Source organism: Genypterus blacodes, unplaced genomic scaffold, assembly GCF_046128005.1.
Source record: "Genypterus blacodes isolate CSIRO-AG114 ecotype Tasmania unplaced genomic scaffold, CSIRO-AGI_Gbla_v1 ptg000040l_1, whole genome shotgun sequence".
NCBI classification, from domain to species: Eukaryota; Metazoa; Chordata; class Actinopteri; order Ophidiiformes; family Ophidiidae; genus Genypterus; species Genypterus blacodes.
Window position 1 is genome coordinate 3,075,388 of NW_027466853.1, and position 12,354 is coordinate 3,087,741.

At 44.2% G+C, this 12,354-nt stretch overlaps 1 protein-coding gene across 1 annotated transcript; it reads left to right on the forward strand.

The window, feature by feature from the left end:
- Positions 1 to 132: 132 nt before the first annotated feature.
- skap2 (src kinase associated phosphoprotein 2) lies at positions 133 to 8,656 on the forward strand. Its single transcript, XM_076148584.1, has 13 exons — positions 133 to 280; positions 523 to 628; positions 713 to 738; positions 847 to 945; positions 2,282 to 2,362; positions 2,447 to 2,530; positions 2,607 to 2,731; positions 3,032 to 3,095; positions 3,286 to 3,390; positions 3,545 to 3,616; positions 4,291 to 4,403; positions 8,243 to 8,346; positions 8,466 to 8,656. Exons 1-12 carry the CDS (start codon positions 241 to 243, stop codon positions 8,333 to 8,335), a joined length of 1,008 nt encoding a protein of 335 aa, XP_076004699.1. The 5' UTR covers positions 133 to 240; the 3' UTR covers positions 8,336 to 8,346; positions 8,466 to 8,656.
- The last annotated feature ends 3,698 nt before the right edge of the window (positions 8,657 to 12,354 follow it).

The window sequence follows — 12,354 nt, forward strand, 5'->3', positions numbered from 1 at the left end:
AACAACAATGACAACATCAAAGCTAACGGAGCCACAGAACGTCTCGCGTGGATATTGGCGGCGAGTCAGCGGCGTGTTGGTATTGCAGCAGAACAATGCGGTCACTAATCATTAACGGTTTAACTTCCGCGTGTGTGCGGAGAGAGAGAGAGAGCCGCCCGTCCACCCGACCCACCCACCATCGCTTCCGTATCGTGTGAAGTTTCCACACTAATCCGCCACAGCCGGCGAACATTCATCATGCGGCCGATTCCTGAAGAGTTAACGACGCTTATTTCAGGTACAGAAGCTCCGCAGCGGTTGTTTACATGCACACAAAGTTTTCTTGCGTCTTTTGAGAGCTTTTTGGTGCTTCTGAGGTGGGTTGTTGAAAGAGGAAGCGCACACAAACATGGATGTCCGAGTGTTTGGTATTTGTTTTGGTGCCATAAATGCAACACGACCCCTTATGCAGAAAGTTAGTTGATAAATGACTAAAGCCCTGAGGAAATAATATATATGTTTGTATTTGTTTGTTTGTAGACCTTGAAGCTTTCTTGTGTGATGGGCTAAAAGGGGAAAGTCTGAGCAGGAAAGCGAAGGAGAAGAGGGAAGCCTTCATCAAGAGGATCAGAGAGGTCAAACTGGGGTACAGTAAGCCTGTGCACACACGCACACACACACAATAATCAATGTGAGATCTGTTAAATCCAGCTGTTGCCTCCCCAAACAGTTTCCCTCAGGATTTCAAGGAGAAAAGTGAGTGTGTTTCTTACACGACATCTCTCAGGCCTGTGCCACCCTAACCCTGTTCTGTTGACACTCAGCAGCTCCTGTGTGTTGGTGTGTGTGTGTGTTCCCTCAAAGGCGGCTCGGACTCGGACTCGGACGAAGAATTGGACAGCAACGTGGATGGAGGGTCACTGCAGTCCGAGCGTGCAGACAAGGACGATGAGGCGAGCGAAGGTATGATCCCAAACCACCGCTGTGGATTAAAGTGCTGAAAAAGTCCGAACCTGGCGTAAAAATACACAAACCTTCATCCTGCTGGGTGGAGAAAGTGATATGGAGTGACACAATGAGGCAGACATTCCAAGTGTAACTTGGCAACATACTTGGGAAGCAATTTGGGGGGCACAACTGCTACTCCCACTCCTTCCCTCCCCCCACTTACACCCTACCCCCCTGACAGCCAGAGCATGCTTTATTACTCCCAGTCACAGCCTGGGGACCTGAAAATTACTACCCTGGACTCAGTTTGAGAAAACACATTCTTCCCTGTACAGTAGCCATAACCCTGTGTGTTCCAACGCTGTAATCTATCCACGCTTTTGTATTTAAGTTATTTTCTTATAAATGAGTGTATATAAGGGAACAGCCCTGTGAGACGGTGATGAGGGCTGCAGGGTTTATGGGCTGTAAGCAGCTGCCACTTTTATGGCCACTCATCCACACAAAGCACCTTTGACACAGCAGTTGAACATTTGCATTAAAGTTGTACCCTGAGTTGGGAATCTCCAGCGAGATGCACAGCGTTTTGGAGTAGACGTGTGAACAATGGAAGACCAAAATGCACATGATGTTGACAACCACAGCAACGTTTGTCTTGTTAAGTATCTATACTAGAAGCGGAAGAGGGTTTGACAATGTTGGTATTTGTCACGCGATCCGCTGCAGATGTGCTGAAACTTGAGGGGCACTCATACCTCCACCAAGGTGAAAGAGAACAAAACAAAATTTGTGTTCTAATGATTTACAGCAGTGGTTCCCAAAGTGGGGGGCGCGCAGAGCTACTGCAGGGGGGGCTGCAGGAGAATGAGCATCCAGAGCGCCCCACCCCCCCATCAGCCGCCCCGTATTGTTTTATATCCTATCTCCCCCCGTCAGACCGATCAGCCGTCCCATATTGTTTTATTTATTAAACTTCTGATCTATGTAAGGGAGGGGCGCGAAAGAAAAAGTTTGGGAACCACTGATTAACAGGCATACGGTGAAAAAAGCGATGATAATAAATAGAACTTAGTTATTTAGCTTGTCATGGGAAATAGCAACAAATTAGTCTACCATGGGATCAATGAGCCTTTTTTTCATTGAGATTGGTGAATTTCTTTAGAGGAAAATATTCAAGATCCACTCCTGTGTTCAAAACTGCACCAACCTGTGATGGGGATGAGTGAAAATGGGTCTTTTTGAGCAGTCCTGCTAACAATCAGACAAACCGACAGATGCGAATTCCAACATAACCTTCTGTGACAAATGTTTCAGGCTGTGTCTTGACCATCTCCTCTGAACTCCTCTCCAGGTTCTCATCACTTCCCGCCTGTGGCAGCTCAGGACCTGCAGGACTGTGTGAAAACAGGATACCTGGAGAAACGCAGAAAGGGTTTGGGGGCTTTTTGTTCTGCTTGTGCAACGCACATGGATCCTGCTGTGAAAGAAAGCCTAAATCGTCTCTTTCCTCTGGCAGATCACAGCTTCTTTGGCACCGAGTGGCAGAAGAGGTGGTGCGCTCTCAGCCACCATGCCTTCTACTATTATGGCAGTGAGAAAGGTACATATTCCCTCCTTCTATATCAGTTGAGGGTCATTGTTTTATCTGAAGTGTTACAGTTGCTTTGTGTGAACAGACAAGCAGCAGAAGGGTGAGTTCAGCATCGATGGCTACGGCGTCAAAAGTAACAACACCTTACGAAAGGACTCAAAAAAAGACTGCTGCTTTGAGATTTCAGCTCCAGACAAGCGGGTGTATCAGGTACGGCTGCGCTGCTAAATGCGTCTCCTTGAGCTGTGCTGTGTAAAAAAACTTGGCAGCCTATATGTGTACATGCACTTCATTAAATCTTTATTTGTCAAACCTATGCATTCATTTGACACTGCCGCCTTTGCAACGCCCGAAACCCCAAGTCCAAATTTGTGTTTTTACCTTCATGCTTGTCCATGCAGACTATTTTACTTTGCATCAATGTGGTATTATTGGTTTCTGTTAATTAATATATGTAGAACTGCCTATTGCATTGAGTGCAGTTTTCATTTCTCGCCTCTTTTATCACAGTTTTGTGCGTCATCTCAGGACGAGGCGGACAAATGGGTGAAAGAGATAGACTTTGTTCTGAAAGGTTTGAATTGTTTCTATAATGTCATGAAATGATCATGAACAGTATGTATCCATGTGTGATGAACACATGCATTTATTCCAATATGAATGGAAATACGAACGGAACCCTGTAAATATTTCCATTCGCCACTCCGCAAGTCAACATATTATACGTGCGGATAAATCTACATATTTTGCTTCCTTATATGTAGATATGTCAGGCATTATCCCAGTGGATGAGGAGGAGGATCAGGAAATGTATGACGACGTTGGCCCTCAACCTGAGCCTGACGACGAGATCTATGAAGAACTCCCAGGTGAGACCTTTAAGCTTCCTCTCCTTTATCACCGCAACAGTCTCTGTTGGACCAATGGGACCAGAGCATTTCATCCTGATATATGGTTGGTTCTGATTTCCTACAAGGAATAGTCAGATCAGACCGGTGCACTAATGTTGCTTTGTTTCTCCAGACGATGAGCCTTCAACACCAAAGCCTCCTCCAAAGGTGGAGCTGCCGAGCAAACCCGCTCCTGCTGCAGTAGGTAAACAACAATGAAATGTGTCCCTGGGTTTAGATGTTTGGGCCTTTTTGTCTGTCATTCCAAAATCTCCATCTCCAATCTCCAAGTATAAGTACTTTATTGTTGTCACACTGTTTGGCGAAACTGCATTACAAGACTGTAACTTGTAATGGCACATTTTTGGAATCTGATACTTACAGTACAGGATATAAGTACTCATTCTGCAAATGAGCAAACTTAACCTCTTCTGCTTCAGTGAAGAAGTTAACTTTACATGGAGAAAGTTTCAACATGCAACTGAAAGTTTACACAATGCTGGGAAAAACTTTCAGCCAACTTCCTTTATGGCACATAGCAGGTGCAAAATATAGAGCAGATATGTGTGTGTAATATATAAATATGTTTACAAACGTTTACAAACCCAAATGTAAGAAGAAGCTACATGCATACATGTGAGATCTATTTGTCAGTAATAAGAGACACAGTTGTACACTTTCATGCGTTTTGCAATGTGATTAATAAATTGTTGCAGTTTGAGACCGGAAGCTGCCCTTCTTTTGTTTTGGCGTTCGTTGGTTATGCTGCAGACTTGCATTCACCATTATGTCAGACCTGCAGCCTTGATGAGCAGTTGAAGCCAGTAGAAAATGTTAAATTGATAACGTGTCCTCCTCTTCTTGCTCATTTCCACCCAGTTGACAAAAGCACAGACTACCTGAACTACTACCAGGGATTATGGGACTGCACAGGAGACCACCCTGATGAGCTGTCCTTCAAACGTGGAGATGCCGTCTACATCCTCAGCAAGGTATGATGAGCAAAGCCCTCCTGGTGTATTGCTCCCTAGATTAGTGGTGTCTTGCTGCAGTGGTGAGGACACATTTAGGACAAACCCAACCGCAGTTCTTTTAGCACTGCACATAAAGTGACTTATTAGGTTAGGGTCTCACTGGCACGCCACTTCATTCTATCACTCCCATCTGGACTGCTTCAGCGTGCTGCCACTTCTGCCATGCGAAGTGGCGAGCCGGCCCTCAGCCTGCACACACCTCTCAGATGTCTCACTCACCTCTCCGTGCCGCAGTTTTGTTCTCAGGAAACCAGGGCTAAGTCCCAACACTCTATTCAGAGCAGGTGAGGACGTGTAGCTGGACACACAATTTCCGAAGCTTGTCGACGCGACCTGCTTTCCAGGTGTGGAGAACTAAGAGGCTGTTCTTCACCTTTATTATCTAACAAACAGGAGCCCCTTTGCGTTGAATATAGCAAATATTGTATGCAAATCACAAATGGTCACAAACTGAGATGGCAACAAGCTATGACAGTAAACAGCAGAGACAAATTACTTTCAGGATCTGTGCTGAATGCTTGTAGTCATATCTTCTTGGCACCATGATGGAGGCATTAGAAATAATAATATATGGCAAATAAGTCAAAGAATGATATACTTTTGCAGATGAATGTCACCTGTGCGGATTATTTAAATTTTGTGAAATGTTATTTGTCCACGCTGGACTGGTTTCTGTGGAGTGTTTCGAGAACTGGCTTGGTTCTTTACAAATCCAAGCCTGCCATCTAGTGGAGCATGAAAGCAGTGAAGGTCAAAAATCTAAATACTGCGCCTGCAAACCTGCATGCCCATGGAAACATTTCTGCCATTCAGAGTAACACTGATGCGGAATTATAGATAAAGTGTAACTATGTTATGAGAGGAAAACTGTGCTTGGTGGTGGTACGACTGCACAGAGCAGACGGACATGAATGCACTGTGGGCTGCTGGCCTGTTTATGACTCTTTCTTTATGTGTGTGGAAACGAACCGAGAATCAAGTTGCCTTTTCACTTAGACTATCAGTGCTATTAGCTGAAACCTTGGTGTTGGGGGTTGTGTCCTGCTGGGAGGGCAATGACCATAAAACCTGTCTGGACTGCAGCAGCCAGCTGCAGCTGAAGGGCCAGCCTCCACTCCATCCTCCACCATCCCTCCTTTCTCCCTCTCCCTCCCCCATTCCCCGGGCCAGAAATGGCTGTAGAGTTACAGCCCAGAGAGACCCCCCAGTCAGGCCCGGGCGTTGATTGTAAGGGCCTACCTTGAGAGTGTGTGTTGGCCAGATACGCAGCCACGTCCCTCCCCACTCCCCCACTCCCACGAGTGTATCCCACAGCACATAAAAAGTAATTGAGAGATATTAGAGCTCACTTAACTTTAGTGGCTCAACGGGTTGATGATGAAAATGCAAACACAATCCAAACTACAGTAATGCTGCTCGTGCTATGGTGGCTGCACATCTTTCACTTTAACGCGTTTGCACAATTTGTGCATGTAAAGCCGGCAATTCATTCAGACGTAATAAAGGTGCGCTTTGGGTTATTAGCCTTCCTGATGTATGGCGTGTGTGTGTTGTCCCGGCGTGGGGTTTGCGCTGCCTTCCTCCGCCTCGCATTAGTCTACCGCAGGTCGGCGTACGAGCTCTGTCTGCCGCCGCGTCCCCACATTCACTTGGGCGACACTTCGAATATTAGTCAGCTATGGCGGAGTAGAACCAGTGGCGCCACCAGGCCCCCCGCCCCCGCCCCCACTGGCCACTTCACCTCTTCCATCACTCACACTGCGGAGTCGGAGTCTCGCAGTCACAGTGGCATTGCGCGTGACGGTGCGCGCAGTTCCGCAGTTGCGTAGGTGAGGGCGGGAGGGGCGCTTCCATCGCACTTGCCGATGGAAATCAAGGACAGCAACACCTCAACTTTCAGCAGCAGGCCAGGCCTGCTTTTAAAACGGAGTAAAAGTATAAGTATTTACTCCCTTTTTATTTTCTTTTTTTACTATTTGTTTTTATTGAAGCAAACAGGAGTCATTGTGCTGCGTTTTGTCAATGTGCAGACAATGAAGAGAAAGTCCTCAGAAATCTCTTCTTATTTTAAGAAGAAAGGAGAAACCGAGCCGACAGTGGACCGGCAGCAGAGGATTAGTGAGGAGGAGGAGGGGGAGGATGATGCACAAACACCGACAGCGTTAAAGAGGTGTTCCTCAAAATGTTTTAAATGTGCGAAATTGCTCTTGCATAAGCACCGCATCTTGAGAGCGCAGTTTTTCAGAGTTAAAGCTGATCAAAGCTGTCTCGAGAAGTGCCATGTCTTACGAGCGACTGAGCAATTTGGGGGCGTTAAGCATAGAGTCATGAAGGGCTCCGGCCATAGACCTGGAGGATTTTGTGGGTGTGGTCGGCCAAAAAACATAGAAACAGTATTTAACTGTATAAAAAAGTGTTTTTGTAGTTCTGCGTTTCTGTCTGCATCTGCCTGCTGGCCATTAAGATAATTTGATTTCGATTTGTAGGTAAACTGTATGTAATATATATAGGTTTTCGTTTACAAACACAATTGCAGGTCAGTGTGGTGTTTTTAAACTTGAGTAGTCTTGTTCCCAGTAAATGTTTAGTTCAGTACCATTAATGTACAGTACTCCTTCGCATTAAGCTTTATATTTGTCTTTTTAATTGAAAATCAATGAATCGACTAACACATACACATACAAAACACATTAAAACAGGGTTGTTGTGGAACTCATAATGTTAACTGTACTGTTATTAGTCTATGCATATAAGATAATTAGTAACATTAAACGTAACATAAGAGTAGGTGATTCCTGAGTTTTTAACTAGCCTTTGTACTACAACAGCGTCATAGAAATCCTAAAATTCAGTTATGGCTTTTGGTGGGCCACCCCAAGATTTTCAGTGGCCCCATCTGGGCCCCCCTATAAAAAATTACTGGAGGTGCCACTGAGTAGACGAAGGGCACAAGGAGGGGTTGCCATTTTCAGAGGTGAGCTGCAGGACGTCACTCCCCCTCACTCTCTTAAATCTGTTGGATTATCATCCAGGCTCCTGCAACAAAAATGAAATGACAGTGACACGGGCCAGCTGTCAATGTTGGCTGTTGTTACTCCTGATGTCGTCTCCATGTCTTTATACTGTAGAGACTGCTTGCATCCGTTTCCCTATCCTGGGAATAAATGGGCGTGATGCTTTGCTCTTTAATGTATTTGGTGGGGGTTTGAAACATTCTACAGGTCTCTCTCCCTTTAGCCTTGGCAGTATGCGATTCCCAGCCTGATTCATGTCCCAGGAAGACTTTGATGTGAGGTCAGGCTCTTGGCCAAAGAGAGAGAGAGAGGGATATTCTCTCCTCCACTCTCAGATCGCTCCTCACAGTGTCGGCCTCACATCTCAGCATGCTGACAGCCATTTGGAGTTATTACATGTCACGCGTGACAGATTTATAGGCATTCTGCTCTGCACACATTGAGGATTTAGTGCAGATTGGAAGAAAGTTTCCACAGACTTAAAACCGTGACACGCTGAAAGAGAAAGAGAGAAATAAAGCTGTTGATTAGGGGAATTCAGTTTTATCAATCGCCCCGGTAAGCAAACGGGTGGAGGTGGAGGGACATTTGTTCTCTGGATTATCTTTAAATCTAATTGAGTTTGTTGGCTAACAAGGCAGTGTTGTGCATGTCTGCAGCGTGACCAAGCATTTAAATACGACCACTTCAACAACACAAATGTACTTTGCACAATTTGTCTCAAATAAATGTTTATATCATATTCATATCTTCTTCATCGTGACATAGTCTTGTGCTTCACAGGAATACCAGAACTTTGGCTGGTGGGTTGGAGAGATGAAGGGCGCTATAGGGATCGTCCCCAAAGATTTCCTGATGGAGCTCTATGCTGTATAAAGGCATCCTGTGTAAGTTTCTCAGACCTCATAAGCAAATACTATAATTAATATAGTTAATACTGTTCAAACTGAATTACATACAAATGGAAACATTGAATACATTAATTTGTGTTTTTGTCATTTTACAGGCACATTTCCTAGCGCGCCCAGTGTGAAGGACTATCTGCATCAAACTATTTCCTTTTGACTGCTTAAAAACATTTCTCTAAATGTTTTTTCATTGCGTATTTGTATTTAAATTTCTTTGCTACATTCCAGCTCTGCTTCAGGCATGGACATTATTTGTAACAGGCAAGATGTGAATAAAGATTTAAACACATCTGTTGTGTCAGCATTTGTTTTAAAGATACTGAACCTGCATGGAAAGCCACAAGGTGGCAATAGAGTGTCTGCAAAGGTCACAGATTACAGTGATGCTACAGACAACTGTTTCTTTCTTCCCCTGGTATGCAAATCACAAATGGTCACAAACTGAGATGGCAACAAGCTACGACAGTAAACAGCAGAGACAAATTACTTTCAGGATCTGTGCTGAATGCTTGTAGTCATATCTTCTTGGCACCATGATGGAGGCATTAGAAATAAACATGGTTATCATTTATATCCTTATCTACAGTACTTATCTAATTTACCCCTGTGAGTACTCTCGGTATGACTTACTGTATGCACACAGTAAATGCATGCATGATGTTTTTAGTTTAAGCAGAAGGATCTGATCTGTTTCATGTGGTCAGCATTGCAAAGCAGCTCAGTGTGGCAGATGGCTGCCTGTGCTGTGTGCCTGACTGAAACGGTCAGGTGCAATAATAAGACATCCACCCACACCGAGAGCAGGGCCGCTTATCGGCCTCTGAGGAGCTGTTTGACAGCAGGCGAGGAGGCGTGAGCCGGCCACATCTCGTCGAGGATACATGCGCACGCACACGCAGGCACACGCACACACACACACGCACTATACTTGTCTTCACTATCTCCTGTCTCAAATGCCAAAACTTCTACTGTTTGATCTGTTGTGGTAATAGACGATTTTCATTTCAGGCCGTGTGAAGGTTTTCTCAAGGTTGTGAGAAAATGAAACCAAACAAAGATGACTATATCTTTATCTCACTCTTCTTAATCCGTTGCTGTTGTCTCTCTGTTGTGTTCCTCTTGAGGGATTTGCTAGTCCTCTGTCCTCTGGGTGACATTCAAAGCCACCATAAATCCTGCTCTTTATGGCACAGTGCAGCGATAAAGCCTCTCTGCTAATTGGAGATGTAATGAATTACCATAATTAGTTATTGAATATACTACATTGGATATAGAGAGACGCTTTGTTTTAGGGGAGGACAGAGATACAGTCAAACTATGTGATGCGCATTCAGTGGAGACGTTCCTACAATTCATTATTGACTGCACCTACTCCAGCTGCTTTATTCAATAATTCAGGGAGATTATGAAACTGATGAACGTGCTTCCTGTGGATTTTGAGTTGTGGTCTTAATGCGCAAATATTTCTTGCTGCTGACAAAGCTTGCAATTTCCCCTCAGAATCCTCCTTTAGATGTTGGGCTAGGTTGCCAAAGGCGCATAAGGCTAAATATTGCCTCTCATTTTTATGTGCCAATAAAGGATTTCCTTAATGGATGTCAACTGCACCCCTAGATTTGGACAGCCATATCCTCAGAATATAGAGGGCTTTTTATTGCAATTTAACATCAAGATATAATGTCTCATAGATAAATGCCACTGTGCAGTTAATTTACTTGGCAGTAAATTACACTAATGATACCAGAATATCACTAATTCACTAATTAATACTTGCAACCATAAAGATACACTTTTTACTGGCCAAATATATATAGATTGAGCTGCTGCCTGATAATAAATAAAAAATAATTTTTCCTGAGGAAGATGATGGAAATGTAAAACAAATCTCTCTTCAGGACAGATTACATTCCTGGTTATTACTGAATACTGAGAGCTAATGGTTGTTTCTGATATATCCTATATATACACATATTTTTACTAGTATATACATATTACCCTAACAAGGCTTTTGATGTACTTCTTCCTTATTTACATGCCTCCTCGGTAAAAAGTATTCCAAAATCAAAAATATTAATATCCCTTCAATCGCGGTAATACCAGATAATCTATATGGGAGATGACAACATAGCATCACTGTTTCACACATTCAGCCGTGGGAGCAGTGAGACGGCTAAAGACTTGATCTATACGCCGTCGTTCTGCTGCACTTTAACCAGGTTATTCAGTCGTAGATCACTGCATATCATCATAGAGAGTTTCTGTCGGGAATAACACAGGCTTATTTATGTGGGATCCCCTGGCATTTTGCGGGAAATGTATTACCTCTCCAACTGGCCCTCTGTCAGCATTCCATTAAAGCCCCTCTGATATGGACACTTTTTAAATTGAAGTCGCTCCTAATTGAGGTCAGTTGCCATTACAACTGGCACACAGCTGATAAATTAAAACGTCCTCAAATGGCTTTTTGACATTGCAAGAGCATTGAGGTGTGTTTAAAGTGAAAGCAAGCTAAGATAACTGATTTTGGGGCCCGGTGATATTACATTTTATTATTATTGAAGCTGAGGAGAGAGAAAAAAAACTGATTTCAGGCAAGATTGAATTGCTTTCATTGTCTTTTCAATACCCAGTGTGTCATAGTATGAGCATCAGAATGGGGTTAGTGGCAGGCTTGTAAATACAGTGTATTAGAAGGGTCATTTGTTACAAGCACCACACCCTTTCTTCTTGTTAATTCCCCTTTTGAGAGCAGCAAACAGTGAATGTGGAGACTCAAATGTCTTCGCTGTCTGAGGACAAAGATTATATACAGGAATTTATCAAATATAAGTCTCAGTGTTCCCACAGGTCCATTCCCTCAGCCTCACCAGTGCAGGAAGGCTGGAGTAAGCGATGCACCCCCCTCTGTCTTTGAGTGATGGATGCATAGCAATGGAGCTTTTCAACAAAGACAGTTTTGAACTGAAACAAATGAAAACATTAAGTGGTATTCCAGGTTCCCTGAATAAAGACCATAACCCAGATTGTCTACAGAGTGGCGCTGTAGTGCTGTGAAAATTTCCCCTGCGCTTGGATGAAAATTCGTGAAGCGTTCCACATTTTTGGGGCGGCAGTAGCTCAGTCTGCTGGGTCGACAGCTGGGAACTGGAGGGTCACTGGTTCAAGTCCCCTGTGTGGACCAAGTAAGCAGACTGGTAGCTGGTGAGTTGCCAGTTTGCCTCCAGAGCACTGCCGAGGTGCACATGAGCAAGGCACCGAACCCCCACATGCTCCATGGGCGCCGAAAAATGGCTGCCCTGCACCCCCTCTGTAATGCATGTGTTTGTGTGTGTGATATGTAAGAGGGGTTGCAAGAAAAATTTCAATTGCATGTCATTTCTGCATGAATTGCATGCCACATGACAAATAATAAACAATCTTATCTCATCTTAAATAGAAGGGACAGGAAGGCGGATAGTTACTGTCCTCACCCAGCCTCCCCGCAGCCATGAATGCTGCTGCCCGTTTTATGGTATATAGCTCCATAAAGCCTTTAGCAGAGATAGAAATAGAGCATCACAGAATAGAGCTTCACAGCCGGCATGGACAGAGTAGACCACCAGAGAGCAACAGCTCTGTAGGTGTGAAGGTATGATTCAGTCTTCAGTCTCCCTTCTCTCTCTACAGTCAGTCTGTGCACCATGTGCAGAGTATTTTGCTGTGAATGTTCCAGATGTGTTCCTGTCTCTTGATGTCTCGAATGAACAAGAAATATGCAGACAGTTTTACATTTGGTTGAGGTTTCCACTGTCAACATGTCTTGACTTTGCTTCAACTAGCTTATCTCATACCTGCGACCACCCACACACTTACAAACTACACTGTTACAGGCAGTTAGAAAATCTGGAGCAGATTGTTGTGAAACTTCTGTTCTTGTTCAGGATAAAGCTGTGTTGTTGTTCAGTCGGCGTCTGGATTAAAATGTATCGACTTCTTGGGCGTGGTGGG

Coding starts and splice junctions, on each gene's coding strand:
- skap2 (XM_076148584.1), top strand. CDS start 241: ATGCGGCCGATTCCTGAAGAGTTAACGACGCTTATTTCAG. Junction 2,363..2,446: donor CCTGGAGAAACGCAGAAAGG/GTTTGGGGGCTT, acceptor TTCCTCTGGCAG/ATCACAGCTTCTTTGGCACC. Junction 2,531..2,606: donor CTATTATGGCAGTGAGAAAG/GTACATATTCCC, acceptor TTGTGTGAACAG/ACAAGCAGCAGAAGGGTGAG.